At 45.9% G+C, this 26,568-nt stretch overlaps 2 protein-coding genes across 8 annotated transcripts in view; one reads left to right on the top strand and one right to left on the bottom strand.

Annotated features, from left to right (window-relative positions):
- Positions 1-15,418, top strand: part of TMEM266 (transmembrane protein 266) — an 81,008-nt gene extending 65,590 nt beyond the window's left edge. For all 5 annotated transcript variants that reach the window (XM_021406861.1, XM_021406857.1, XM_021406860.1 and 2 more), the window contains 3 exons: positions 531-717; positions 11,277-11,327; positions 14,180-15,418. In XM_021406861.1, the coding sequence (XP_021262536.1) occupies positions 531-717; positions 11,277-11,327; positions 14,180-14,766 (825 nt within the window). In that variant the 3' untranslated portion in view covers positions 14,767-15,418. The remainder of the gene's footprint in view (positions 1-530; positions 718-11,276; positions 11,328-14,179) is intronic.
- Positions 15,484-26,568, bottom strand: part of ETFA (electron transfer flavoprotein alpha subunit) — a 32,634-nt gene continuing 21,549 nt past the window's right edge. For 2 of the 3 annotated variants that reach the window (XR_002441722.1, XM_021406873.1), the window contains 3 exons: positions 20,480-20,545; positions 16,523-16,603; positions 15,487-15,710 (listed from right to left, as the gene is read on the bottom strand). Coding sequence is in view for 2 of the 3 variants with exons in the window: in XM_021406873.1 (XP_021262548.1) it covers positions 15,672-15,710; positions 16,523-16,603; positions 20,480-20,545 (186 nt within the window). In the remaining variant the exon portion in view is untranslated. Of the gene's footprint in view, positions 15,711-16,522; positions 16,604-20,479; positions 20,546-26,568 lie in introns of all 3 variants that reach the window. The other variant, XM_021406871.1, reaches the window with a different exon arrangement.

Genomic DNA, 26,568 nt, shown 5'->3' with positions numbered 1-26,568 from the left:
GAGTGGACAGAAAAGTGGCAACCTGCCCCGTGGTTTTCTTCACACTGTGGAGTGCAGAAGATTTCAGGCTGGAAGGAGTCTGCAGTGTTCCCTTGCCTTGCCTAAAGTTAGTGTGGGAGGACCAATTCACAGAAATCCTTGTTACGAAACCTAGCAGATTATTGATGTTTGTCAAGAACGTAAATACCTAAATGCTTACTGGGGGTGCTCTTCTATAAAGATTTCTTTCAATTTGACAGTTATATCCGTAAGAAATTGTCCAAAAGCATATCTCCAGGAAGGAGAGGTATACAAAACAGAAGACCATATGAGATGGTCATTATTTTTTAGTGGACAGTGATCCAGCTCACTTGAGCTGCAGGATAGCATCAGCAACTTGGACTCAAATGCTAGCTTAGTCACGTTGTGTTTGCTGTTACCAGTCTGTAGTAGTTCAGTGGTAAACTGAATAATAAGTACCAAGCTGTAAAATATGGACTTCTAGCCATGTTCATATGGCATCAGTACATGCTGTTGTTCTTTTCTTCTAGTTTGAGATCAGGCAGCTGAGGGCCCACCTTGCTCAGCAGGATTTGGACCTGGCTGCAGAGAGAGAGGCCGCGCTGCAGGTCCCACACGTACTGAACAAACAGAGCAGCAACAGGTACAAGGTGGTTGCAACTGAAGATTCAGATGATGAGGCCACTGAGAACATCACTGAGTTGCAGACTCCACGAGGTGAGTGCTGCCTGTGTGCTTCTATCCATGGCACTTTTGTTCCTTTTTATGGAGTGATTGAACCCACTACTTTCCCTCTGCTAGTGAATTTATTAGTTTCCCTGCAGACTGTGTTTTCCCATTTTTGCAAAGAAGCTGTGTCTGCTCCAAAGTGGCAGAAGCTGTTGCATTTTTGAGCAGATTTTGACCAGAGCCAATAAAACAACTCTGGGTGAAAATGACTGTGATATGCCTTCCCAGTGTACTCATGATTATGGACAGATTACAGATTACACGCATTAGGAGTTAATTTGGTCAGTTCTTTATCCTTTTTTGGCCATCGCCACCCGAGTGAAGAGTCTGATGTGTGCTGGGAGGTACTCAAGTCTTGTATTCAAGAAATGTTTAGATGTTGTACTAAGTGATGCGGTTTAGTGGGGAGGTATTGGTGGTAGTGGATGGTTGGACTGGATGATCTTGGAGGTCTTTTCCAGCCGTGATGATTCTATGATTCTAAGTGCATCTATGTACCTGGATTAGAAATATAAGCATAGGTGGATAACTACAGATGTGCAGCTCCATAGAAACCTGCATTGCCATATTTTATTCTGTGTTCTGTGTAATGTTTTGTGAATTGATGGAAACAAGGCTCTCTCTTCTACTCGTTCCAGCCTCCCTGCTCACTGCACCACATCCCAGCTTGCCTACCAGGTGGTGTGGCTGCCCACGCACCAGCTGTGAAGCTTCCCTTGGTTGGAGGCTTATGCTCTCACTAAGTGGTTTAAACTGCCAGTGCTGGACAGCTCAGCTGTGTTTAGACTGGGCAGCTCTGGTGCAAAAAAGGAAGCATTTGCACACCGTAGGCAGCTCCTGCATGTGCTTGTGATGAGGAGCAGTCCTGTGGGTTGTCTTTTAAGTGAGATGTGTGGTTCAGGGGAATATTAACTGTTATATTTACTTGGACCCATTTTTTTTATTACTGAAGTGCTAGACCAGAAGGCTTTATTGGACAGGGTGTAGCTCCTTTCCCCATGATGCCTAATGCTCATGGTGGGGGAGAGAATGTGCCATGATCTCATTAATGGTTAATGTAATATTTCACACAGTAATTTTTCATCATAGTGATACCCAAGCCTTCCATGGACATCCTAGCTTTCTTGTTTCAGTAGATGAGCAGTGTGTGGATACATCTGAATTAGGGGTTTACTTGGTACCTTTAGTTGTCGAAATTCCTCAGTATTTAAGGCATAGAAATACTTTAATCAAAAGCTTTAAGAGAAGAAGCTTACCAGAATCTTTCAAACTATATTTTTTTCATTCTCTACAGAGTAGTGAAAGCATGTAGAAATTGCTTCTGTTTTGTCCTCTGTAGTAATGTCTAAGTACTAACCACAATTCAGCCATTAATTATTCCTGATTTGAAATTATATGTAAAAGCAGACAGTTGAGCAGACTGTCCCCTAAAATGCATTTCCCACTTTTTGTAGGATTTCAGAGGTTTCCCCAGTGGATATATTATAATTTATGCATGCGTTCCTTGAGGGTTACATTTGGAACTGGAGAGTGTTGTGCACAATTAGGAGGAGGTTTGCTGAAATTACAGTGCTGTGGAGATTTATCTAAATTTTTTTCTGTCCAAAGTATTTACTCCAGATTAACACAAGGACTCACGATCTGTTTCTCCCTGTTAAAATGATGGCTACATGTGCAACAAAGTGGACACCCAATTTTTAGGGCTGGTTTCTATATTGTTAGGTTACATTATTCATTAGAGCAAGTCATGCTTTTCACTGGAAAAAAAAATGCATCCAGCCAATAAAAAGCATGCATTACTTCACATATTAGGTAAGGTGCAGTTATCTTACGTTTAAACATTCATACTGAGAATATAGAATTAATTTTTGATCCCCAGAAGTCAACTAGAAACACAAGGAAATATTTTTAGTGCATTATTACCATATATTACATACATAGCCTTTGTAGATGAATTATTATGAGCACTTATCTTCACAAGCTAAATTTAGGTGACTCCATGTTTTACAATTGTCTTCTGTATTGAATGAGGCAGGAGTTGAACAAAAAGAATTTCCTATGGCCTTATAGCAAGGGACAGCTGCCCATGGTAGTCTGCCATCATGGTGGAGTACTGACAAGGCCAAGATCGAGTTGGATCGATCGAGATGAGGAATCACACGCCCAGCAATAATATTCAGTTCTTTAGTTCACAATCCAGAGAACAGCTGACTGAGGCACAGGATTTTGCATGCGGTTGGCTGGATTAGTTCACAGAGAAAAGAAATAACGTAACACATCCATTATCACAAGGCTTTGAATCCTACTGTAGCAAGACTGACTTAGAGATTGCTTCTATGTAAGCTACAGGATTTCAAAACCTTAGCTAACAGCTTGAGAAAGCAGTTACTCCAGAGGAGAAAGACCATGAGCCAGCCCTGCCTGGTTCTTCTACCTCCTCACCTCAGCTGGGTCTTTGCTCTCCAGTAACACGCTGGCTGTTGTAGCAGTAGCTTTCACCTCTACCACTTTGGCATCCTGCAAGCATCTACGTACAAACATCTACCATGGCCATTCTCACCAACATACACATTGGAAAACCTGGATGTGGTACATCACGTGGAGGAAGAGCATGTCTTCAGCTGAAGAATCCTCCATTTGCACAGCATGGAATGAGTATATGGATGATGTAGGATCTCCTGTGTCCCCACTTCCTCCAGCAGGTGAAATATTCCTGAAACATGGCTCTGCAGAGCAGGTTGAGACATTCCCTGTAGGTCATTTCCACATTCTTTTGCTTCTCAAGTGCTGTAGTTACGCTGGCTGTACTATCTTCAGGGCTTTCCCACCTCTTGTTCTGCCTGGAGCTGCAAGCCACCAGCGTTTTCACCCTGACTTTTTAGGCCAAGGGTTATGTATCGCAGGTTACGCTCTCTTATCAGACCACATTAGGAATTCCTTAGCATCCGCTTTAACTGTGTTTTTTCCTCCTTTAATACTCCAGAGTGACTGCTGCAGTTAATCATTCTGTGGACCACATGGCATTCGTGAGCTTTGAAAACCATCTGCAATTGCCTGTTGCAGTGACTAGTTTGATGAGAATAAGGGACCGGGTTGCTAATAGTGCTAAAAGAAAAGCTGCGATTCAAAGTCAGAATTCAGCTGTCAGGCAAAACAGGCTCAGGAGAGGCTCTTCCTTTCTGCTCTGGCAGAACACGAGCCTTACATACAACACCTGAGGGTAGGGTATGGCATAGAATGTGTATGTTTGTGCCAAACTTAACTTTGTCAGCCTTCAGAAAAATTGCCATCTTTGGAGAGCTGTGGATTCTGCCAAACCAGCAAGCTTTAGTTGGCTGGAGAACATACTGCATGCAAAAATGGGATATTCCATCTCAAGCTAATCTTATTTCCCCCGTCTGCGCTGAACAATGGAAACATTCAGTGCAGAATACTTCATCGTGGAGGGGTTATGGAATAAGAAAGCATTCAGTCTTTTTATTCATTTCCATACCTGGGAGTTTTATGGCATAGTGCATAAGTTAAAGCTCCGCGGGGACGGCTGTAGCTTGTACTCCGGTATTTACACTGGATTTTGTGCAACAATTTACTACAGCGTTCATAAGGTAAGTCAAGTAACCCCAGCATCACATGGCACACACAACACCTCCGGGAATTTGTGCAGAGACGCGCAGTGTGGCCTGCACCAGGAGAGCACTGTATGTGCTGTTTTGTGGCTTTCCGTACACATCCTCCTCCACCCTCAGGAGGGGAGCGGAGGGCAGCGCTGAGCTCTGCTCTCTGTGACAGCGACAGGGCCCGAGGGAACGGCATGGAGCTGTGTTGGGGGAGGGCAGGTGGGGGTTAGGGAAGGGATCTGCCCCAGAGGGCGATGGGCATGGACCAGGCTGCACAGGGCAGTGGGCACAGTCCCGAGCTGCTGGAGCCTAAGGAGCAAACGCACTCTCAAACATAGGGTTTGGATTTTGGGTGGTCCTTTATGGAGCCAGGGGTTGGACTCAATCCCTTCCAACTGGGGATTTTCTGTGATTCTAGTCAGATGGTCAGCAGGCTCTGAAAGCGTCCCGTGACTCCCTAGCTGGTACTCTGTGCCTGATCTTGAAGTACTACTTCTTCAGACACTGAAGAACAATCCTAAGACAGTAGGAATAACTCTGGAAAATGCATGCATATATGCTGTTTACTACTTAATTCGGCTAAAAGGAGGGAAGTTTTCAACTTTTTCTTTGAATGGAGGTTTTATTTCTCCAGCCAACAAACTGAACTTCAGAGTGGCCAGACATGAAGGCTGACACACAGGTATCAGCATCAATTCAAAGGCTACCGCTGTAACTACCAGGAAAGATGATGGGCTCAGGAGAAGGGAGGACTCTGGAAGTCATAAGCCCAGGGCACCACTGTGACATCTGCTGCCCTGTAAGCATCTTATTTGGCTTTCCTGCCTCCGTTTCTATAGCGAGACATGAACGATGAGGGTACTCACAGACTTTAAAATAGGGCTGTGGGGCTCGGCTGCTTGGTTTGTTAAGAGTTGGGGATGAACGCTGTTGCATATGGATACTACACGTGCCTCCTATTTTATTATGTTGGCTCATGACATGAGAGGCAGACGGTGGTGGTATGGCAGTAGAGCTTGAACGTTCCCACCAATGCTCCATTACATTTTGGAGCTGGGAATTAGCTCTATCAGTGTTATTGTGCTCTTTGTAGCTGTTGCGGTTTCTATGGAAATCACAAGGAGGCATTACTTTTGGAGCACCCAATGTATCCTATCTGTTCATCTCTAAATGATGAAGGCATTTCTTTTCTCTTCCTGAATTCTCGCTGCGTACAGCATGAAACCAGTTATGGTCAGAATGAAATGTAACAGTTTCTGCTCCTGCACAAATCATTTTTACTATTCCGTACACAAACCTCCAGCTCCAGGGAATGCCGTGTTCGCAGTACCCCGTATAGCCATTAATACTTCCTTCCAAAATTTATTATTCTTTAATCTCCCTCATAATATATGAATTACAGTCCCCAGAGGACATTCCTCATTTTCCTGCAGATGTCATTGCAGTTTGGGAAATTCTACAGTACTGCCATAGTTTGAAAGCAGCATGCCACCCTTATACTTATTTGAGCAAGAATCGGGTCCCGGACTCGGTTACTTCCCATGGCAGAAGAGTGATTTTAGCTACTCAGAATGGCATTTCTGTTTCTGTGGGATTAGCGGTGTTTTTCTTTGGGAGACTGCCGCAATTTATGGTCATGGTTAGAGAACAGTGGGGCTTACTCTCCCCACAGGTACTAACGTGTTCTTCAAGTGAAGAAAGTGGGATACTGGGAGGGCAACATGACAAATTCTGGAGCTTCAGAGGGCTTCCCTTAAGATTATTCGTAAGCTGTCTGAGAAGGCAAAGTGGGGCACTGCAAAGGATTTTGTCAGTTGTTGCTTGCAAGGCAGCGTGAGCTGGTTAAACGCTCGGGATTTTTAAATGCTTAAGCCAGTTCCTGTGGTGATCTTCTGTTAGAGGTGTGAGGAGAGCCCTGTAACTGCAGGACAGTAGGTAATAAATAGGTTTTTTCTAATGTTGGAATGTATCTGCTCTGAAGTCTACTCCTATAAATGGTTATATCTTAAGAGCACTCCACTTCCTGGTTAAATTCTTTGTTTCCTGGAGGGATTGAGGATTTAGCTTCTCCATAGGTGCCCATTTTAGGCTTTTTTGGTTCTCTGCACTGATCGTCCGGGCAGAAATCATAGGAATTAGGCACCAAGTAACACTTAAGTAAATGTATGTGTAGTTGGTGGAGTGAGGCTCTCGGATTTCATGTTCACCAATGGGCAGGGTAGAAACTTTCCACTTCCAGAAGTGGTGACCGTGCAATCACACACATGAGGTTGAAGCTGTCTCCCATCATTAATGCATGGAGATGTGAAGGTATTGCTGGCAGGTAAAGGATTAGAACTGGAACACTTCCCGCTGCCCAAGCATGTAATCCCTTCCGTAATAATCCCTTTCATAAATGGACTGTTCTCCACTGCGAAAGCAGAGAGATATTGTGCCCTCTGATGGCATTGGAACATTGTTCCAGCACCTCGCTCTCCTATGTTATTAGAAGCTTTCCCTAACTCCTACTCTGCACTTACTCATTACCAGTTCATAAGTTTCTTCTTGAGTCCTTCTTAAATTCTCCTTCTGTGTCCCTGGTGATTACCCCAATGGTTATTATTTTGTTGGTATCCGTATTTTTTGTCAGCATTTCTTTTTCTAGATGCAACAAACAGCTGTGTTGCAGAGAGAGGCACAAGCTCCTCCGTGTTTGATCCATGCTGACTGCCACAAGCCAGCTCAGATACGGATCTACTGATCCCTACTCACAGAGAACAAGGCTGGAAAAAGAGCACGGACAGGTCCCCCGGGCCATCCCATCCCTAAAGCCTTTGGCTGTGCCCATGCACAGGTGTTCTGCATCTCAGCCCTGTGCAGCTTAGTGCACCGTGCTGTTGCAGCGTGACCTGCTGCCATGATCTTCCATGCCTTCAGTTTTCCCTTCTCCACAATGACTTTTCATCTTGGGTTGATTTCTTGATTAGAACCAGGCTGAATCTGTGGCTCTGCTTTCTGTGCAGGCTAACTGCAGCAGTTCCTCTCGTGGTGGATTATCCCACGTGCTCAGGCACCCATCCAACCTGTGCCGACTGGACATGCGTGTGGATGGAAGCCATGTGAGCGCAGCAGCTTGCACGAAGGCAGATTGCCACGTAGTGCGAATGCCTCCTGGAAGGAGCGAGCTGGCTGCTGGTATTTCCTGTTGGCACAAGCTTTCCATGTTGTTAGAAGGAAATGTAGAGACACCTTTTGGGGCCAGCAAAGCAGAGGGAAAAGCATTCTGCTTGGGTCATCTTACTTGAGACCAGGAAGGTGAAGGAGGCACAGCTCAGAGAGCATGCACGTGCCCTAGTAAAGGAACACAGAAGCGAGCAGTGAGCTGTGCTTGGGCTGCTGAGGGGGAGAGGTTGTGTCTGGCAGAGAATGTGGTCATGGTGAAGTTCAGCTAGCCAAAGTCCAAGAGCACTGAAATGCTGTGGATTGCATGGCAAGCTGCAGGGAACAGCCCCCTGGGAAGGTTACAGACTCACCGGGGCATCTTCCCCTGGAGGTCTTCAGTCAGTTCTCAGAAACACATTTCTTTTCCTTTGTTCTATGTATGTTTTCCTTTCTTACTGCACTACAATGTCATCCTGAGGCTGAGTTCCTTTCACGTGGTCTCGCTGTGGCAGTGCCACTGGCTGTCAGAGCTGTGTGGCTGTCATCACTGTTCCCATTTCTACAAGTGTTTAGGGGGCAACAGCTTGGTGACCACCTGTAACTTCTGCTTTGAAAATTTTTCCTGCTCAGTGTCTTAGTGGCTTTTATTGGAAAGTGTATTTTATCCTACGCTTCTTTCCTAGCTGCTTCTAGATGATGGTAGTGGTACTTGGAGGAAAAGAAGCTGGTGTTGGGTAGGTAGCAATGGAGATGGAAGACCTGCTCCTTTAGGAGCCTCTCTGTGCAATCATTGCCTTCAGGAGGAAGGGTGCAGTCAGACATCGCTCTGCTCAGTGAGAGACTGCTTAGCAGAAAGATCCCTGCAGTTCAGAACGTGCAACTTTGGGACAGAAGGGAGTATAACCAATGGCAATACAAAGACGAATTCAAGTATTTTAATAATGAATTCTGTTGTTTTTTTTTTAAATCTATTTTTTTTTTAAGGCCTCTAATCATGAAGATGTGCAAATGGTATTTATTGTGTGCAGAGGTTTTGCAGGCATTGATGAAAAAAAGTGAAGGTCACTATTGGGGGATTACAGAACTAAAAAAGAGATCTGCTTTGGTCAGAATGTCATTTATGTGTTTCACCAAATTTATGACGTTTTTATCGGGCCAAGAGAGAGAGATTACAGTGTTTTCTCTCGGGTCAGATGAGATTATATGGGACTGTACTCCAAATGGTTTATTGCTCCCTAAGCCATTTGTGGTGGAGGAGATGTAATCTGAATCTTGCAGGAAAAGAACAGATGATAAAATCCTGGAGCTCTCAGCCAGATCCCGACCAAGGGCTGCACCTTGCTTCAATAACAGAGATTTGGTTGGTAAGCAGAGATAGGGCTTATTGCCCTTCGTGACTGGGCTCTGCTGCACTTTTACAGCCTCACAGAGGTGGCTGGCTGCAGCAGCAGGGAGAGCTGTCATGGATTTCTGTGAGATAGGCAGGAGTCTGATCAGCCCTCCTGACCACGCTCCCTTCTGTGCAGCGGGACTCCTGGCCCTGCAGGACTCAGTGGGCAGACGTGGCACTGAGGGAATGGGTTGATGGCAGGGCTCCCAAAATTCTGAGCTGTCAAATTTTAAAAACAGAGAAAACAATGAAGTATTGTTTTAAGACAACTGCTTTTCTGTAGCTGAAGTATCCTGGCAACAGAAAACATCCTATACTACGAGCAGCCCCTCCTCTTGTAGAAGCTGTTCTTGCTCACTTACACCAACCCCCTACTGCCACCGGCTGCGGGTGGAGGTGTGCTGCCCATCCTGTCTGCCTGCTCGCAGGGAGCAGTGGGGACTTCATCGTAAATCACCACGAAGTTCTGAAGCAGTGCCACAGTAACGCGTGGTACTGCACTTTGTTTGTGTAATGCATCTTGTAAGCGCAAGCGGTTGGTTTCAGTTCTGTCTTGGTGGCATTCCTAAGCTCCCTGCTTTCAGCACTGTAGGGTATCATCAGAGATAAGCAGAATTGTTTATAGCCTCTCATGCCTCCAAACAGCCGGGACTCCCCTACGGCCAAGATGAGTTTGTTAGTTGTCAGTTTGCCTTAATGTAATCGTTCAGAAACCTAATCTGTTGCTGAAATATTTATCCTGCTGCTGTTATTCCAATACTCTGTATTGTTTTTTATTCATAAGAAACTACTCAAGGTTAGGGGGGAAAAAAAGGACGTATTCCTTATTTTATACATGCACATTTATATTATTTACATAGAGAGATGCACATATATATATATAAAATAAGAATGCACATATATATAAGAATATATTATATAATATATATAATATTATATATTTTTATGTCGGGCTCTTCTTTTTTATACATTATAATAATCATAAATAATTACTATATATTATATATATTATATATAATTATATATATTATAATGTATAAAAAAGAAGAGCCCGATGAGCACAAGGCCATTGCCATGGCAGCAGGCAGCTGTGCCAGCAGTCATGCAGGTGCTGAGGCAGAGCGGTGATTCTCTGTGCTGTGCTGAAGGAGTGAGTGCTTGCACTGCTGCAGCTCCTTTGCGGGTGTTTGGCTCTGGCCTTTGCTGATGTAATGAGTCGTCTCTAACTGTTAATTTGGTTTGAAGGCGCCTGGTTTGATGGTAGCATAGCGGTACACACACTGGAGGCAGATGGCAGGCAATGCATGTGACCCTACAGCAGGTTTAATTCGAGCCGTAAGACATGGAAAGCAGGCAAGTACCTATTCCAAGCTGCTTGCTTCAGCACAAAAGACCATGGTGTTTGGGACAGATTTCCACGAGAGCCGAAGGAGATGGGCACACTGCAGTCCCCACCTGGTCCCTGGGCCCCTGCTGGGTGCTGGGGAAGGTGGGGCTGCTGCCCGGGCTGATATGCAGCTCTGCTCTCCTCCCTTCTCTGCTTAGAATTGGATGCTGAGCATACACAATGAAAATACATTCTGAAAAATACAGATCTGCAGGTATTTTCTGCATCTGTCCGAAGGATCCCTGCCTGACCGAGAACCTGTATCTGCACAGGCTGGGGAGGCTGGTAGCATTTAGAGTGTGAATTATGTATGATTGAAATGAGGTGTGTTTTAGTAGCAGATAGCTGAAAAGCTTTGCAATGTACCCTAATCCTGCAGCACTGCCTTGAGCTACTTGGAGGCCTCTTTTTTAAACTTCGACATTAGCACAAAGCACACCTCTGACTGCAGGCATTTAAAGATCAACAGGGGCCAAGAAAGCTTTTAGGAGCCAATGAAACCAGGAAAACAACCGCGTTCCCTTTCAGTGTCAGGTTCGATTGCCTTCTTACGAGTGCAGCTATTTCAGGTACAGAGTGCTCGGTGGTTTGGGTCTTGTTGTATGGGGAAAGTGCTCCCCAGAAAACATCTGTTTCTTTCACCTGCAAACCACAGAGTGCTGTGAAAGGCAGCGCCGCGGCCGCAGGGACCCGGGGGGCGAAGGGAATCTGCCGCACGGGGATGAGCATGGTTCGCTGAAACATGGTATCAAAAGGAGCACTTACTTAAAAGGGGAGAATGCTTTTAGAGAGCAGCGCACAGCAGGGCTGGGCAGGGTCTCATCCCAAGGAGCTCTGATAAAGAACCCTGCTCCTTTTGGCCTGTGGCTGCCGTGCCCATGAGCTGCACACAGAGCGTGGTTGGAGTCTGAGCATCGCACCTGGCCCTCGAAGGGCACGAGAGGCTGCGGTGCTGTGAGCAGACCGTGCCATTTCAGCCACTTACTCGCACGCTGCCTTCTTGTTGTTTCAGAGGATGACATGAACAATTACATCAGCCGGTACTACAATGAGCCCAGCAGTGGTAAGTTTTGCTTGAAAACATGAGTGTAAACCAAATGTTTGCATTGCATTGTGCGCTGAAATGCCAGTGAGGCTGAGCAAGGGCAGAGGATGTTCTGGAAATGGAACCCAGCACCCCCAGCTGCTGGTGTTCTCCATAAGAGCCTGCACGAAAGCAGCAGCTCTCCAAGGGCAGAGGACACCATGCACACACACAGGGGCTGGGCACAGGCTGAAGGCCTGAATGTCCTGGAGAGGTTAATGCCCCCTTATGGGCTGTTTGGGCTGCAGGGAGCTTCCACTGGGGCCGAGGTACAGGAACAGAACAGGGCAGTGAGCTCAGTGCAGCACTGGCCCCATGTATACATTGACATATATATGGGTGTGTGTATTCATACAGAGAGGGAAATAGAGATCGGCACACATGCATACCTACTGCAGACACACACACATACATAGCCATGTGGAAATAAACATAACTAACTAACTGTATTCCTTTTCATCATGTACATGTTTAAAAAAAAAGTCTGTGTGTGTGTGTGTGTGTGTATATATATATATGTGTGTATATATATATATAGGGATACATAGCTGTGGATATACACATACAATACATAAATTATGTATGTACAAATACCTTTAGAGGAATAGCCATAATGTATGTGTCAGAAAAAAAAAATATAAATTATTCATGAGTTCTACAAGAAATATAAAATATGCACTTGTGTACAAAGATTACGATGTATAATGCATTATATATTTATATTCCCAGCTATATACTCCACCATGCACAGCTCCACCCACACAAGCCCAGGGTTATACACATACATACATACATACAAAAGCTAAGTGTGTGTGTGTGTGTGTGTGTGTGTGTGTGTGTGTGTGTGTGTAAAAGTAATGCCTCCTTTGTATTTCCATGGCAACTACAAAGCACACAATAACACTATTTGATGGAGCACATTCTCCGCTACAAAACACCCATTTTCAACACACTCACCTCAGTAGTTGTACATTTTCATCAGCAATGAATAAGAGCCTGCATGCTGCACTCATGAACAGTGTGCAGATGCACTCCCCCTGGCAGTGCTGCTGACCCACACTGCCCAGCCTTCGCTGTGCTCACAGCCACTGTCCCGTCTCCATCGATGTTCAGCAAGAGTCCATGGGCACCATCTTTTCTGCACGGAAGAATTCAATTCCAGCCCTTTGCTTCATCTGCACTTCCATGACACGTGCCATTCTCACAGTGTGCCCCTCTGTGCACATGGTAACAAACTGTAATGGAGTATGGATGCCATACCACCACCATCATCTGCCACTCATGTTGTGGGCCAGCAGGATAAGGTAGGAGGCATTACTTTTAGAGTAGCCCTCATTTATATGTGTAGATAATGTAGGTAGTTATTATACATGTACAGCCAAACATCTGTACATCATCATATATATGTGTACACACACACACAGCTCTTTCTTTGTTTACATATATATTAAGAAAATGTGTGCATGCGGGAGATCAGGTCTATGCATATACACATACAGAATGTATAGAACTGAGATTTGTAGGTGTGCACATACATATTTGTATTATTATATCTGTACAGTCATATACACATCTACCAACCCATACCAGCATGCCTACATATCTATTTATTAAAAATGTATGGATTAAAAACCGTGTGTGTACACAGAGGTGAGATGCTGTATATAGTTATTATGTGCAATGTGTTATTTAGGTGTATCCAAGATTATCCACTTAGAAAAGGAACCAGAATCAATTTTAAAATATAAATTAAAAAAATAAGAATATAGAGATCAATAATGGACTACATGCATATGTTTATATAAAAACATGTATGTATGCATAAATATATATGCATGCATATGTGTACACAAACATACATGTACATACATGTATTATGTATATACATATATGTAGATATGTATATTAAATACATGTATAATAGGTGTGTGCAAGACTATATTCACTTATTTTATATAAATACATGCACATAGCTAGGTACCAAAGTGCTAAGAACTATATGTATGTACACATCCCCACTGATGGATGTATATGTACATTTAGAAATATATGTCTCCATGTAAAAGATATGTGTACAATTATTAACTATATAGAAGTACTATTAATTATACATATACAATAATATGTAATACAGTGTGTACGTACGTGTGCACACACTTGTATGTGTCTATTTAAATTGCATGTGTATGTGACCCCCCGTAATTGAAGATGTATAATGGTGTGTGCATGAATGTATATAGGCGTTTTCTTGCCTGCACATCAGTCCCTGTCTAGGGGTGCACAAAACATGTGTGCTCTTGAGGAACCACATTACAGAGCCCAGGGGAAATCTTCTTTTATTTTTAGGAGTGTGTGATTACTAATGCATTTACAAATACATAAAGGACTGGTATTTGAAAGCCATCATCTCCCCACTTTTTATCAAGGATGGCAACATAAACGTTAGTTGGTGTGTAAGAGCAGGAGGGAGTGTGTTGATCCATTTCCCAGGAATATCTGTATGTGTGTAAAATGTGTCCATATGGACACTTCTGCCATGTTTCTTGCTTCCCCCCCCCCCCCCTTTGTAAGTCAGTCTATACCTAAAGGTAGATACATACATGCATTTATATATGCATAGATATAACTGTATAATTTAACTAAGTATAAAATAAATAGTATCCCTCTCCTTTCACCTATTACCTGCCACTACATTTTATAGATAATATCACTCTGTCTGTCTGCCCATCCATGCGCAGTGGTCTTTAAGATCCGCTGCTGTCTGTTCCAACTAGTGAGCTCCTCCCCGTGCCGTGCTCTCACCTGCCCCTCTCTGCTGTTCCTGCCTGCAGACAGCGGTGTTCCCGAGGCCGCCATCTGCGTGGTCACCACCGCTGCCATCGACGTCCATCGCCCCAACATCTCCTCCGAGCTGTTCACAGTGGAGGTGCCGATGCGGCTGAGCAGCACCGGGACGTCCGCCAGCATCACGTCGGGCAGCGCCTCCCGCTCCACCGTCAGCTCGGGCACACAGGCGTGCAGCGAGAGCAGCCAGACACTGGGCTCCTCCCCGGACTGCAGCGCAGCCTGTGAGGATGCGGCCCGCGCCAGCCCTCGGGCTGACCTCGTGCCCAGCCAGCAGCGGGTGGCACAAGCCATGGTGCAGGAGCTGCTCTCTTCCTTGTCTGAAGAGGCACGCCTGGCGCAGAAGGCGCTGGACCCCGTCAACCTGAAGCTGCCGAGCCCCGCGGGCTCAGGGGGGACCAGCCCCGACCTCGGCCACCGGCTCTGCGTCTACAACCGCAGGAATCAGGAAAACCTTGAGGTCTTCCAGCTCAAGCCACTCATTGACTCTCCACAGGGCCCCTCAGTCATTGATGAGAAGTACGGGGCCCTGGGACCCCCAGAGCCACGGCTGAGCAAGGTACCTGAGGCATAAGGACAGCTGTGGGGCACACCCACCGCACTGGGTCACCAGGCTGCCCTGGGCAAGGCAGCAGCACTGGAGGCCGCACATGGCACCTCCTGCAGTGACCAGCAGCCCAGGGCTGGGCCGATGCCACGCAGCTGGCACGCACCAGGCCTGCCCTGCCACCAGCTCTGGGCCAGCTGGCACCTATGGCACTCCGGGACACAGGAGACCTTCCCTCATCTTCAGCCAACAGGGACCCACGGTGCCCAGTGGCAGGGAGAACAGACTACAGCCATGTCCTGGCAGCAGCCTGGGCTTAGCCCCAAGGTGCACAGACCTTCCACCAGCACCAAGCTACAGTGTCCAGGGACAGACAGAGCTGCTGGCCAGCCTGCTCCCAGCCTGGCCTCCCAGCTCCCCATGTCCCCCGCCCAGGGGCTGAGCACAGCTGGGAGGGGAGTGAGGTTGGGAATAAACACTGACAACCACTGCTGCCTCCTGCCTCCCTTGTTCCTGTCTGCCATTCCTCTTCCCCCCTTGCTTACCTTACCTGCCCCTTCCTTACCTTTCCTTCCTGCCTTTATTCCTTTTCCTGATACCTTTTCTTCACCCCCCCCCCCCACAACCACCACTTGATGTCCCAGCCCATAGCCACCCACAATAAGAAATGTAAAAAAAACAAAACAAAACAAAAAAAAAACCAAAAAACCAAAAAACCAAAAAAAAAAAACATGGTGCCATCCCCTCTTTCCACTACAATCCTTTATTACCATTATTCCTTCTTACCACCTCTGTCTCTACCACTCCCCCTCCATCCATAACAAACACTGCCCAGCAAGAACATACGCTGACTCCAGCGCTCTCTGGTAATGTTGGGGTTGCGCTGTCATTACTCCCCAGCCCACCTGCAGCACAGGGGCCAGTGCAGTTGCTCACTTCTTCTTCAGGAGCTCCGTCATCTCAGGCACAGCCTGCAAACACCACAGTAGCACCCGCTCTCACTCCACCCCCGCAAAGTTTCCATGTGAGGTCCCAACCCCCGTTACAGCCCCGGCCCCCTGCCCGCCATGCCTCACACACAACTCCAGGGGCTGTGGGTCACCCCAGCTCACAGCACTCCCCACTTCCCTCCCGCTGAATAGAGCCTCTTAATTATTTAAGAGTGCTACATTTCCATTAGGTGGAAATAATGCATTCGTACAAAATTTATTAAGGAAATTGTCTACACGGTGTTTCTTCAGAATGTGACTTTGTCTCTGCCTAAAGAAAAGGCCCGTGCTCACCGCTGAGCCAGCGGGCATTAGTTCAGCAATGGCATTAAGTGCTGGCAGAGTTTCTGCCCATGCCTCCACGGAGCCGCTGCGAGCTCACAGCGCTGACATGTACAGCACCCACGTGTGAGCCGCAGGCACTCGCTCCTTTCCAGGAGAGAACTGCCAGCTGCCCCTGAGTGTCAGTAAGGCAGCAAGCCCCGTCAGAAGAACTGCTGCAGCCTGAAGACAATGCCAACTCTGTACGCTCATACCTTATGAAGCTTAAAAACACATTGCAGTACCTATGCGCGGTTATTTCTCAGAATGGCTCACATTCAGGAAATGAGAACACGGGCAGGCTGACATGAAACCCGCCCCTCTCAGCTTAATGCTTGTGGGGACTGAGTTTTGAGACTGAAAATAATAAAGTTGTAAAGCCAACTCTTGCAAAAACAATCCAAAGCAAACACCTTGTTAGATTATATTACCTATCTAAACCGCCACTCTCCCACGTCCAAGTTGAGCCTCACCTGAAATAAGTCTGCCACCAGGCCGTAGTCTGCCACTTGGAAAATTGGAGCTTCTGGATCCTTGTTAATAGCAACAATGGTCTGCAACAACAGGAAAGCACCATGTGAGCACAGCGATCACCGCCAAGGGGCAGATGGCAGAGAGCGGCGCAACCTGGGGAAGCGGGCTGACTTCTCTCCGGGCCGCGAGAGGCAGAAGGGAACAGATCGCAGCATTTAACAAGCAGCTTCCCATTCTAGTTCTAAAACCAAACCCAACCCCCCCACCCCTGGCAACCCACCATCATGGGAGGCAAGCAATCCTAACAACAACGGCAACGTGCATTTCTGAAAATCCCCTTCCTTGCTCATAGTATATGCAGGGGCTCTCCTGCCTTGTTGAAACTAAAGTCTGGAAAAAAGCTACAACAGATTATCTGCAATATTTAAGCCATAACATTACAGAAATAAATCAGAGGTAGCACTTACTTAAAATAAACGTAACACAGCCATGCCAAAGGGCCCTGTGCTTACAGTGGGCCATGTAATTTATTGTGTCACACGGCAGAAAAATGCACGTGATCCAAATCCCAGCACAACGGTCCAGAAAATGCCTTCCCCGATTTGAACTCTTTCATAAAAGGTAAATCCCATCGTAAATGTCTGTGACAGTTTCCAGCAAAATAAGCGTGGGTGTCCAAAGCTGAATCTCCAACAGGATGGGGAGACTCCATAAAGGATGAAAAAAAATAAAAATAAGCACCAGCTCATAAAACGAGCCTTACACCCGCTGGTCTAAACCGCAGCACTCTGCCACTGCATCCCCACCTCAGAGCTACCAGTGCAGGCTCTGGCTTGAGGCAACAGATTCCCCAGGACAGCTCTAACCAATATTTCCTCCCCACTCCTACCTGCCATTCCCAGGTAGCCACAGTTCATGTTTCTCATACGCTTTGCTCCCTCTGAATGTACTTGCCTGACAAAATTAATGGCTCAGTAGCATACATCAGCAGCAATAACTCAAAGATAAAAGTTCACAAATCCTGTCTTTTTAAGCCTACAGAAACCTTCTTTCTTCACAGCTCGTTTGTATCCCATGACTTGCTACAAAGGAGAACCACATGGGTTACACAACACAGCAGTACCTACAGCAGAGCCCTGCTGCTGCCTTCTCGCCAGCTCACGAGCACAGAGCTGCAAGCATGCCAGCAGTACCTGCCCCTGACATATTGCTCCCAAACTTTTTCATTTTGTTTTTATTTCTCTTACTCCTTTTGCAAATGCAAGCCTTCGCTAGCAGCTCTGCAGCGCAGGAAGCAAAATCCAGGTTGTGATAGCCAAGGATATTAATTCAAAAGGCTTCAGCTGTGCTCCTAGAGCCGCTCCCAGGGCCACAAGGACTGATACCCGTGGCTGCAGTGGGCAGAACTGGCTGGCTGAGCTGGAGGAGGATGCACCAGGCTCGGCGTTCCCCCCAAGCCCTGCAGGTGGCTGTGGGCACGCAGCTGGCCCCGAGGCACCTGCCCTCACCGGGCACAAGGGAGAAGTGCCCAGGAACTCCCAGAGCTTGCAGCTTCCCCACAAAGCACACCTCCAGCCAGGAAGAACCTGCAGGCTTCACTCTGCACGCTTCCCTCTTCAGGCCCACAGCCCAGGAAGGCTCCCTAGGAAATGCAGTGTGGCACTGACAAAAACAAAGTAGCAACAGTTGCTTGGAAAGCATCTGCCTTCAGCTGCAGCCCAGCAGCCCAGGCCCTCCTCTGCCTCCTCCTGCTGAAGGGACAATTTACTAAGATCTGGTTCTCTACCTCATCGCTGCAATCAGACTTTCCATGGTAAGAAGAAAAAGCACCACTTTGCTTGCAACAATTGCAACTAACTTTTGTACGTTACATCTCTTATAAAGATACTGGAACTACCTCAGGAGGGAATTAAAATAAGTAAGGAAAGCAACAAGGATTTGCCAGGCCTCCTCCAAAGCTGCATTTTCTACTACTTGCTGTAAAAGGGACAAATAAATTATTCTCTTCACTCGGTAGAAAGCACCAGAATACTTTGGAAAGCATTTCCTGAAGTGTGCAAGTTCACAGTGCCAGACAGCACATGGTGCCAACGGGAGGATGGGGGACAACCCAGGGACAGTTTCCATGGCTGCATAACTCTTGTGTTTGTATAAATGGGATCTTTTCAGTAACTCCAGCGCCTGCACTCTTTGACTAGAAGGAAAGCGGAATGCATTTCAAATACATGTAACAATGAATTTCAGAATGCACCTGCTTGTTTGAGACAGAAAAACTTATCTCTGGGTGAAATTAAACCTAAGTACGCTTCCCCTATTGACAAACTTTATCTTATTTGATATAAAAGAACATCTCAAAATATCAAACACGGCACTGGAAAAGCGAAAAAAAGCTGAGGTTTCACTGTTAGAGCACAGACAGCATCGCTACGTGATATTTGTACACCAAAACAAATCCCACCCTATAAAGGTCCCCGGTGCTGCTGCTGCAGGAGATGAACAGGAACACAGCTCTGAGCAACTTTAAATGTCCCATTCCCAGCCAGCGCCTGATTCTAACCCCACGTGACCACTCTGCTCCTCACCCAAACGCACAGCTGGAGATGGACCACCACAAAGCACAGCCCAGCAGCTCTGAGCAGCACCCAGGAGGAGCAGAGATGGCTGCGGTAGCACTGCACCAGCCCTGCTCCTGCCCCTTCTCCCTGCTCCTGCCCCTTCTCCCTGCTGTCTGTCTGCCCCGATGGCTCCCTGTTGCTGCACGGCAAGGAGAGGCTGCAGTGACTCTGTTTCCACTAACGCCACTGAGAACACAGTGCTACAGGTGCCACTGTTCACACCTCTCCATCTCCCTTCTGAGTAGTGACCTTCAGCTCTGCCCATCAGAGATCCTTGATTTTGGCTGTTTTTAACTCAACCGCATCAACTACAGCGAGAATAGCTGGCGTCCATTTTAGAAGGGTTAGGCCCAAAAAAGGATGCTGCACCCAGATTTCCCCCAGAAACATGTGATTTAAATATTACGTGCAAAAGAATAACAATACAATGTGCAATAATAATATTAAAAATATAATGTGCAAAAAGAACTATAAAGAAGCGTGGGTCATCCTACCACGCAGGCTGGCCTGTGAGGACACATAGAGTCATGTGAGCTCACTGCAGTCCACCACCATTCACACACAAGATTTTAGGGATCCGTCTCCAAAGTTTTGCACATTTTTTTCCTTGGCTTCTGATGGTTTTACAAGCTACTCAAATTTCTGGCTGCCAGAAAGCAAAACCCAACCCAAAGCTTCTGCAAAGTTCCCTGGAAATAGAAAAATAACTAACTCCTTTTTGCCTACAGTTCCTCAGCAGGAGGCAGGACAACTTTATTTTTTTTTTAAAGTGTTTGGCACCTGACAGCAGGATTCAGCAAGTAACTCTGCTGTTCTTTCCAAACATTGCACTGTGACCAAAGTGGCACTTCCAGTTTCAGATTATTTGCTTCGGCAATGAATGAGTTAAACCTTTTAAAGTTTTACTGCCATTTGATAATAGGTTTCCATTTGAATGGCTAAATGCAGGAATGTCAGAGACATCTTTTACTTTATGGAATAGTAAGTTCATAATTCAAATTACACATTGTTATGCATGAATTAATGTGTCATACTCTGAAATAAATGCAAACGCATCTATTGTATAGAATTCAGGCATGTGTGTGTGTGCGGTTTCCTCTTGTTGTTCTTTTAATAAATAACTGAATTAGCTTTTACTTAATACTTTAGTGCACTAGTTCTACTGTGTTAGGTGTTCCACCACGATCTTGCTCAGCAAGGCGTGTTTTAAAGCAGCAGACAAAATGACAATCATGACATTGGAAGAAATGGAAAGTTCATTAAAGCACTGGTGAGAAGCAAAGAAGTAAACTCTCCTCCTTCCTCACAAAGCTCTTCTAGCACACCCAGCTCCATACGTACCTTGCTGTCCTTCATCCCGGCCAAGTGCTGGATTGCTCCAGATATTCCCACAGCAATATAGAGTTCCTAGAAGAAAACAAAAAGGAGAAGTTGTTGGTACCCAGGAGTTTTGGTCAGCTCTCACAAGCCTTGCTCAAAATCAATTACAAACAGCAGTTTTTACATGGCAGTGGTTGTCTATATTAAATGTGGCTCATGACTGGTTCCCTTTCCCACTTTGGGATGCAATGCAACTGTAAAAGCAGAATCCCAAAGGAGCTTTTGGCAAAGATAGACGAGAAAAAAAATGGAGATCTGCATCAAGCATAAGGCACTGTGCAGACAGAGGAGAGGGCAATCCGTGCTGCTCACCACCCTACAGACAGCCAAAACAAACACTGAGCGAGATAACCTACAAATGGATAATGCAGTTCCTAAAGAGAAAGACGAGATTTTTTGGCCTGAGGCCTCCGTGACCCTCCTAGGGTAAGACAGGACGCACAAAGCTGGAATTCAGGTGCTTACACCTTTAAAAAGTTTCCTGTATGGCAGGATAAAACATTTCAGGCACTGAAGCGGGCTACCACAACTTCCACTTGCTGTGACAGTTTCCATTACTCAGCCCAAACCTCAATGTACACACACCCTAAAGCTTTTCTTCCTCCCCATTCACTACCAGCTCCTGCGGTGGATGAGGAAAGAAGTGCTCAGGTAGGCACCACACCATGCAGGAAATTGTTATACTCTGCAGCTGCCAACCTGGCATCTCCAAAGGGACTTTATACAGGTGAAGATTTATAAGCAAATCGCTCTGCATTGACATTAATTCATAGCAGAAAAGTAGTTCTTCCCCTTGAGCTGAAATTAGCCTGTCTATAGCCTACCCAAAACCACACAGACATTCAGCTCAGAGACAGAACTTCCACCAGCCCAAGCAGCACTCAGCTACCTGACTTCACGGAAGAAGAACAAAGGAATTACTCCTCACAGTGACAGCAGAGGCAACTGGAGCACACAAAAGCAGCTGGGGATCCTCTGTCAAACCAACTCAAACGTTGTACTCATACGTCTTTACGAAGACACAAACTTAAATATTAACAGAATTCGTATTTCAACATCACCACAGTTAGTCTGCATTTAAGAACATACAAACCTAAATCAAAAAGTGATTTTGGGGGTCAGAGAGGGTAAGTGAGAGAAAAAAGATCTTGTTCTTACACAACTTAAGATGTGCATTACAGTTAAGTGGCTTTAAACACGGCAGGCTAAAGCACAGCTGTAGAACAGTCACCGACTCCAGAAGGGGCTGGAAACAAAGGTGTTCCAACACAGAAAGCAGACTGCATTCTCCATACAGGCCTGACAGCTGTCACATCCACTGCTGGAAAAAGATGACTGCTTTCTGACGCGTCTACAGCTACAGATTGCACCTATTACATTCACTAAATGAAGAACAGCTTGTGTAGAAAAGCACAGGATACCTGCCGTAACAACTAAATGGAAGGGAGACAGCAGGAACAAAGTATTCCCTATTAGAACGGTTTGCTTTGAAACTGAAGCACAGAATCTAGTCTACGTATCTGCACAAAAGCACCACAGCTGTTGAAGAGACTCAACAATGTCTGAGTCTCTGTTGCTCCTTAGTGCGTAGATTGGTACTGGAGGTCAACTCATTTAACCACAGCTGCACTGTAATATAATATGTACACGTAAGACCTCATAGTAAGAATGCAATATTTTAATTACACCAAATAAAAGAACAGATGTTACAGAAGAAATTACTCTAACATCATACAGTCTTTAATATAAGCCCTTTTTAAAAGCACATTACTGTAATATGATTTTTTAGAGCAATTCATTAAATGCCAGTCATCCAGACTGCCAGATACTCTTATCACTCTGTTTAACATTGTAAGGTTCAGTCCCTGGAAAGAATCCAGCTAACCAGGAGCCAGATGCCTACGTATATATTCTACTAAAATATCTGCAAAAGACAAAGATGTTTCATTAAAAAGACATTTATAAATTACCAGGCTCATCTAAAAAGCCTTCATTAATGCTTTTAAGCTGCGCCCTTCTAGGTGACGTGCTCTTGGCTCTCCAGCCAAAACAAGTGGCCCGCTCCCTGCCCTGCAGCACCGGTGGTGGATCGCCTCAGCAGTGTTTTCACGCAGGCAACACGTGACGGTACGCTTCCTAACAATAGTCCAATGCTGCACAACAGATTGGATGGCTTAAATCTTAGTTTTAATCTATTCCACAATTTATTAAGAGGAATACAAAGTACACGCGAGACTTGAAAGATAAGGATTTGGGACTGCTCAGCTCCCTCCAAGGAAAAAACTCAATTACACACCCAAGAGAGGTCAGGAAGGCCTCCAAAATTTGCATCTCTTTCAGTTCCTCTCTGGGTAATCCTCTTGTTTTGATGCTTCCCCTCAAATCACTGACCTCTATTATGGCTTCAGCTGAGCCCCAGCACTTCTGCTGTGGTAGCGCTCACAGTCCCAAGTCAGGACTGCAGCCCCAGGCACTACAAAGAAAAAGAGGGAGGAACGTGGAGAGCAGACCAGTGCCACGGAGCAGCCGCAGGACGGCACGACTCCCATCACCAGCACTGGCCACTGCAGCAGAGAGCACATGAGGGGTGGAAGAAAATCCCTTCTCTTCAGGGCTCACCTGTGGGAGGCACATGCCAGGGAACAAAGCAGCATGAGTACGGTCTGCATCACACCGCTCCGGTGCCAACAAAGATGGCTTTACATCAGCTTCGCATCCCTGCCTTGCGGATCCCTGCAAGCTGCTCTAATTACTGCTGTCAGGCGATGGATCTGCAGCCAGCAATTAGAGGCACTTAGGCCAAAGCCCAGTATGCGGAGAGGCATTTATGCGCTCCCTGGTGCTTGCACACGGGCAGGCTCTCACTGCTGCTGCCAGCGCTGTGCTGCACGAGAAAAACAAAGCAGCAAAGAGATTCCGTACCAAAGGGCTGCACTGAGACAAAGGCTCAAAAGTAATTTAAGTGGAAAAAAGGGAAAAATCAAAAGTTTTGGTGCTATAGGGGTGTGGCATCAGAGAGGACTGTCTTCCCTCACAATAACTTCATTTCACACAGAAAACAGTTTTTACACATGTCACTGTCACACCACGAATCTTACTTTGTGCAGCACTCTGCATGAAGTGGACAGCACAGTGAGAGAGGCAAGCAGATGGGAAGCTGAACGGACCAAGTGGCCCAAGAGCACCGGGAGCAGAAGGTGGGGAGGCACAAGGAGGCACACAGGAAATACTCGTACTAAATCCCACAATCCTAGAACACTTAAGAGTTAGAAGGGACCTCTAAAGGTCATCTAGTCCAACTCCCGCTGCAGAAAAGGCTAATTGTGTCAGAACCAAGACCACGTGAAGGGAGGAGCATCAGCACATAACATACCCTTAAGCTTCTCACAAGGGCCACGACAGCAGACAAAGCTGATTCTGCCAGCAAACCCGCACACAGCAGCGGTGCTTGACTGTGTCTTGCCACACAGCATCCCACAGGGCACTACTGGGATCCAGCGCCTGAACGGTCTCGCCTATGTCAAAGGCAAGATTCCAAATCAAGAACCCAACTTCTCATTTGCCGTATGAATTATTAATCTAGCATTGCTTTGTGGTTTTTTTTTCTTCCACAAACTCGCACAAACACGACCCCAGTATGTCTTGTAGGGAGAGGCAGTGCATGTTAACCATTTACATGAACAAATTCTCCTCGGCCATCCTCCAAATTCCCATTCCTGGTGGCATATAACATTACTTCATTTTTACCAATGAGAATATTCCGAAATGCCTCGGGCTGCCTCGAGGTGGTTGGGGCTACATTTGTGCAAGAGGATGACAAGTGCAGCTTTTAGCTGCAACTTACAGTGATTTTGAATGCTGTAGGGTACGACGGTGCGTCTTTCACAGGTGCAGCACAAGAGAAGGTAGTTGCTCTGCAAGAGGGCTGTCAGCTACTATAGATTTTTATGTCAACCTGTGAATTACACTGAAAACCTGCAGTGTACATCAGCTGCTCACCCTATCTGCGGCATGCATTTAAGCAAGCTGCTCTGATAAACTCCTCTGGCACACGTCCTCTTTTTAAGGCAGCTCATTTTGTTTTCTTTGCAAGAGTGAAAGGACAAAGGAATTAGAAGCCATTGTAAGAACTGCTCCATGCGAGAGATTCCTTCCAACTACAAGCTATTAACCCAGTAAAATGTAATTTTATGTAATGACATACAAAACTTATTTTATGCAATTCCAAATGGGATTGGAATAAAACGTGCGCTGGCTTGACACGAGTTCTTATTTATCACACTGTATATCAGACAATATCCAGCACTCGGCAGCGATGCTGTCGAATACGCCCCATTCAAGAAGGACACGTTACTACACTGCATCCCAGCTACAGTCTCTTCTTCACTGCAAGTAGCTCTGATGAGACAAGCTATGTAATTACTCTTAAGCGTGGTTAGGGTGTCTGCTGGAGTGCAGGGCCATACAGCAATTTCTTTTTGCTCCCTAGGGAGAAGCACATCAATTGCTTTCAGCTAAATGCACTCACATATGAATATTTTAGTACAATTTAATGTTTCTGCACCAACCCCCAAGGAGCAGTGCATCAATTTGTGAACATAGTTTCCTTGGAGTTAAAAGCTACACTGGATAATGCAGGATGAAAGGGGTTGTCAATCCTTGGCTTTTTAGCAAGTCAGAGAAAGGTAGTCTGTAAATTCAGTCCCAGCTGCATACAAAGTTTGCCACTAGAAAGCTACTTCTCAACACTACTGAATTATGAGGTATTCTGACAACAATTTCCCAAGCCCCGTCAGTTTTCCCAACATTCTTCCCACCTGCTCGCTGCCCAACAGCCTCAGCCACTCATACAACAAAACGTGCAGCTGCCAGTTTACTAATGACACACACAAATTGCACGCACAAATAACACGTTCCCACAAAGAAACTAGCTGAAGGTGTGAGAAATTAAATAATGTATCACACACCCGAATGCAGAAGTTTCCACGTGCAACAAGTTAGGAAGTAATGAACATCTTGTCATCAAAGCAAGGAGAAGTCAGTCCAAGCAAGATGACGGGGCTACACTTCTCATGAACCTAAATTTTGTTCACTCTATTGTTAAGATCTTAGGTAAGAGTCGAAGACCAAAAAGGAACACAAATACTGGAATAAAACACACCTTGCTTCAGTTTCCCCACACTGGGAAGAGTTTGTACCTACATACTAAGCAATAAAACCGTATGCCACTCTTGCTTTTCAAAGAGAACAAAACCTGGCTAGGTGAACTACTTTGTATTTGGTGGCAAAGCAACCAGGAAGTAAGAAAAATGGGAATAACGTCAATAATGTGATACTGCCTTCCCCCTTCCAGCTACTCCCAAAGCAAGATGACTACCAAAAGCTAAAAAGCCACACGCTGTTCAGAAAAGAGCTGCCTTTAAGATACTGGAGTATATACGAGCTCAGAAAGCATCCCATCACCTTGTAAGAGAAGCGGAACAAGACAATTTCCATTGCTCTGAGGAATACCATCCCGAGGCTTCGTGTATCTCACTGCCAGGAAATGCTCCCTTGCTATTCAGTTTTCCTTTTCCCACTTTGCCATTTCATCCCCCTCCAACATTTTCTACCTAACATAACACACTAAGTTGTAAACCCACCTCCCTTTCTATGTTCCTGCAATTCCTAACAACCAAGGAGAGCCTCTGGTATGAAACTGAAGCACGAGCACTGAAGCCGAGCAGGTCAGCAAGTTTTCTCCCAGTGATCATATCAGAACGACACTGACACTGAATTCCCACGTGCCTCCCTCACCTGAGATTTCTCAGCACACACAATGTCCAAGTGCAACTGCCTTCTGTGCAATCATACCACATTTCTAGCACAGTCATCTCATCTGGTGTCAACCATTACTACATCATATATTTCCCAACTCCTAACTTCCCAACTTTTCCATCTCAGTTTCTTGTTACCTCTTGCTGGAACGATATGCTGTGCCCATTTTTGGAAGTAACAAGGCAACAGCAACTGAACACCTAATGGAACGGATCCCTGCCTGGCTGGGTGGC

This window comes from Numida meleagris, chromosome 9, assembly GCF_002078875.1.
Source record: "Numida meleagris isolate 19003 breed g44 Domestic line chromosome 9, NumMel1.0, whole genome shotgun sequence".
NCBI classification, from domain to species: Eukaryota; Metazoa; Chordata; class Aves; order Galliformes; family Numididae; genus Numida; species Numida meleagris.
Note: the sequence above shows the minus strand (reverse complement) of the source record. Positions and strands in the feature narration are given on the sequence as shown.